This window comes from Mesitornis unicolor, unplaced genomic scaffold (assembly GCF_000695765.1).
Source record: "Mesitornis unicolor isolate BGI_N332 unplaced genomic scaffold, ASM69576v1 scaffold3959, whole genome shotgun sequence".
NCBI lineage: Eukaryota > Metazoa > Chordata > Aves > Mesitornithiformes > Mesitornithidae > Mesitornis > Mesitornis unicolor.
The window spans coordinates 111,996-116,559 of NW_010206479.1; the positions used below are offsets into that span (position 1 = coordinate 111,996).

General features: G+C 42.4%; 1 protein-coding gene across 1 annotated transcript in view; it reads left to right on the top strand.

The window, feature by feature from the left end:
* The first annotated feature begins 2,779 nt into the window (after positions 1 to 2,779).
* Positions 2,780 to 4,564, top strand: part of LOC104546381 (ETS-related transcription factor Elf-5-like) — a 5,821-nt gene continuing 4,036 nt past the window's right edge. Inside the window, 1 exon segment of the mRNA XM_010191760.1 lies at positions 2,780 to 2,906. Coding sequence (XP_010190062.1) covers positions 2,783 to 2,906 — 124 coding nt within the window. The 5' untranslated portion in view covers positions 2,780 to 2,782.

Consider the following 4,564-nt stretch of genomic DNA (forward strand, 5'->3'; position numbering starts at 1 on the left):
TTGAAGCTCATACAATTGGCCTCAGCCCATGGATTCAGCCTGTCCAGGTCCCTCTGCAGAGGCTGCTACCCTCAGGGAAATCAAAACTCCCACCCAACTTAGTGTCATCTGCAAACCTACTGAGGGAGCACTCGATTCCTTCATCCATGTTGCTGATAGAGATACTAAACAGAACTGACCCCAGTAGTGAGCCCTGGTTAACACCACTTGTGTCTGGCTGCCAGCTGGATTTAACTCGATTCACCACAACTCTTTGAGCCTGGCCAACTAGCCTGTGATCAGCAAAGCGTGTGCCCATCCAAACCATGCACAGCCAGCTTCTCCATGAAGATTTTGTGGGAAACTGTGTCAAAGGCCTTACTGAAATCCAGGTAGACAATGTCCACAGCTTTTCTCTCATCCACTAAGCAGGTTACCCGGTCATAAAAGGAGATCACGTTGGTCAAGCAGGACCTGCTCTTCCTGAACCCATACTGACTAAGCCAAATCTTCTGGTTGTCCTGCATATCAAAGAATCACAGAATATTAGGAGTTGGAAGGGATCTCAAAAGCTCATCCAGTCCAACTCCCCTGCCAGAGCAGGATCACCCAGACCAGGTCACACAGGAACACGTCCAGGTGGGTTTTGAATGTCTGCAGAGAAGGAGACTCCACAACCTCTCTGGGCAGGCTGTTTAGTGCTCTGTCACCCTTACAGTGAAAAAGTTTTTTCTTATGTTCAGATTGAACCTCCTATGCTCCAGCTTGCTCCCATTGCCCCTTGTCCTGTCATTGGCTGTCACTGAGCAGAGCCTGGCTCCTTCCTCCCCACACTAGCCCTTTACATATTTATAAACATTAATGAGGTCACCCCTCAGTCTCCTCTTTTCCAAGCTAAAGAGACCCAGCTCCCTCAATCTTCTTTGTGGCCCTGTGCTGGACCCTCTCCAGCAGTTCCCTGTCCTTTTTGAACTGAGAGGCCCAGAACTGAACACAATATTCCAGATGTGGTCTCACCAGGGCAGAGTAGAGGGGAAGGAGAACCTCTCTGACCTACTCACCACACCCCTTCTGATACACCCCAGGATGGCATTGGCCTTCTTGGCCACAAGGGCACAGTGCTGGCTCATGGTCATCCTGCTGTCCACCAGGACTCCCAGGTACCTTTTGGCTGTGTTACTCAGCAACAGGTCAGTCCCCAACCTATACTGGTACATGGGGCTGTTCTTCCCCAGATGCAAGATCCTATACTTGTCCTTGTTGAATTCCATTAAATTTTTCCCCACCCAACTCTCCAGGCTGTCCAGGTCTCACTGAATGGCAGCACAGCCTTCTGGAGTGTCAGCCACTCCTCCCAGTTTCGTGTTGTCAGCAAACTTGCTGACACTGCTGTGTGCTGGCACTCAAGATGATTTGGTCCATGACCTTCCCTGGGACTGAGGTCAGACTGACAGGTCTGTAGTTCCCCAGGTCCTATTTCCAGTATATAAATTCCAGTGTATCAAAGGATTTCAGGAGTCTTCCAAATATTTCCATGTTCCATATCTCATCACAGCTTTGTTTAGACTACAGTAACAGTTTTCTTCCAATTCTCCAGTCCACCCATGAAAACTTCTGGCTTCTTTACATTTCCTCAATATATACAGCTATTTAGACAAATTTGTCTTTGTAATAATTTAGACTACAGATTGATTTTTAAGATCATATTACCCTACTAAGCATCTCACATATCTTTCTGCTAGAAATTACCCAAACTAGTTATGAAAGGCAGAAGCAGCTTAGGTCTGAAGAAAAGAGATAAAACTGGCTTGAGCAGTTTTGTGTGATGTCTGAAAGGCAAGAGCCACAGTCAGGTCCATTTATGCACTCATAGCCATTAGTGCATGGAACATTTCCAGACTCTCCCAAACAGGAAAGCAGTTGTGAACTAGAACATAAAGAACCATGGGGTTAAATTCAATGTAATTCTTTCCTTCCAGAGCCCTAAATCATCCCCATTTCTACTAAACCTCATATGGGATGTATAGGGTCTTGGGCATCGTGACTCTTAGTCACAAAGAACAGAGAAATCCATGCATGTGTACAAATGCGATACAAGTATAAGAAAAAGGGATGGACAAAAATGCTCTTCTTCTCTACCTGCTTTTGTTTATACCATAAATCATGTTTTCCTCAGCCACTCATTTCTTTCAGTGAAATATCACCAGTTCTCAACTACTTTATTCTTCAGTCATCTTACTTTCGGTGCAAGAACCTTCTTCCCTGAAGTGTGTAACCAGTTTTCTGCACAAGTTCTCAGTTTCTAATCTCTATTGAAAACACATTTTTTTCTCAGACTTTATGTTAATCTCCTAATAGCCTGGACTGGCTGACATCTGTGGCAATGTCTTACAGAGTATCCTTATGGCCCAAATGATGTTTTCTCATACATTTGTATGGGTACTTGCTCAAAAAAAATTACCAATTATCTCATTAAACCATAACGTTAATCTTATCTACATGTTTCTAATTGTATGGTTTATTTCTCACTCTTGTTTTTATATACATAAATTGCATTATCAAATTCCTATGAATGTGCCATTACAGTAATTTTTACTGTAAAGCTGCACCATTCCTGAATTTCTCAGTTCCTTCCTTCACTGTAGTTTTCAGAAGATCATTATTACCTTAAGCTGAACTGTAGGTGATGGTGGACAATTGAACCTCATAGACTTATACACACACAGCAAGGGCATACTGCTTCTAATGACTTCAGTCCTTAATATTATCTTTTCATTTTCTTTTATATTAGTATCTTAAGGTGATGCTAGTGTCAGTAACTCAGAGCATGTTTCTCTCAAACACAATGGTTTGTGATCCCCTGGTATCTTGGACAGAGTTATTTGGGACAACCAAAGATGACTATACCACCTGTGATCATCAGAAATGTATGTAGATAGCCTCCAATAGAAAAAAAAAGTACAACGTCAAAAAATCAACTCAAAACTCAAATGTTTTGGTGTCAGGCCAGATCCCTGTTCACAAGCTTAAGCAAGCATTGTTAGAAATCTCCCTTCGAAACAGTGGGTTTAAATTCCTAAAGAGTTCTGATATTCTTTGCACTGAGGCTGAATCATTCAACAGGCTCTGAAAAGAAGGTACCAAAAGTCACTCGTTACTGAGCCAAACTTCTGGTGAGGACTGGAAAAAATTGTGTGCTTATGTAACATTTTTCTCTTGCAAAACTTGTTTTGTCCTTTTACATGAGCAGACTGCTGGTCAAATGCAAAAGACCTTTCCTACTAAGGCACAGTTTGAATAATAAAGACAATAACTTTCTGCATAGCTTCTGAAGATGCTAATCTATGACCACTGAGGACGCAGTGTTTTGCTTCTATATTGCTACGTTTGACATACAAGGTAGAACATAAATCTTCCTGCTTCAACAAAATGGCTGTATTTAAATCCCTGCAGGAAATGACAACAACAAACAATCACAAAACCCACAAGACTGAAACTGAAATAATCCCAAGGGAACTTCTGATATCAGCAGATCAGCATTTGCCAAAGGCAAAGCAGCCCGTTTGAGGCATTTTGACAATTCCTAAGTTTACTGCAGTCTGTTACTTGTTAACAGTGTAAGGTCTGTGAATCTACAGCTGCAAAGCTCTAAAATCATCCAGATGGACAGTGATGCAAGGTCTATAACCCCAGCAATGCTGTTAAATTGAATTCTTCTTGTGCAAAGATCCTTCAGCTCTTAAGGACACACAGCTTTGTGCATCAGGTGAGTGTGCCTCTAGCTAAGCAACTGAGCTGAGGAAATAGCCTTTTCTGACCTGTGCAGGAGCTATGTTTCATCTTCTACATGTTTTCTATTGCTCAGTTGTTGATGCTTTTAGGCTTTCCACGAGTTCTTCGTGTATGGTTACAATAATTTCTCTCCTGAATCAAATTTAAACCAACCTGTGAGTTGTCTTATCATTTCTTCCACAGCAGCCCAGGAGTGCATTTAGCACATCTAGCACACCCAAATAAAACCACAACTGCACTGCCACCAGCACTGCACAAGCAGCCCTTGAAGAGAAAAGTAAGTACTTTCCTCTGAAGCCAGGGAATAACATAGGTCTGCATAATAACATTCAACCTACACCTACCTGGTGACACTAATAGGCTTAAGGATTGTGAACCCCGTCATTTGAAAACCTGTTTTGTACTTGCAAGAAACAAAGTAGAAGCTCAAGGTTAAACAAATGTAAAAGGGATGGCAAGACTGCCTAGAAAGAAACAGATGAAGACCACTGATTTTACTGCTGGGCTCAGCTCCTGTGCTAGAAAAGAGCACTAGTATTTTATGCATAAACCCAAGTAAGTTTCTACAACATTTTCTCCAAATATGTGCTAGAAAGAGCACTAGTATTTTATGCATAAACCTAAGTTTCTACAACATTTTCTCCAAATATGTGAAATTGTTGCACCAAACCTGTCACCTGTCACCGAGGTGAAGGGCTCCAGAGCAAAGGATCGGGCAAGGGCACCCTTCTTGAAGTGGCAAAACCTCGGAAAAATGTCGAAGACAAAAGCGCAGCAGAAACATCCCCCCCCC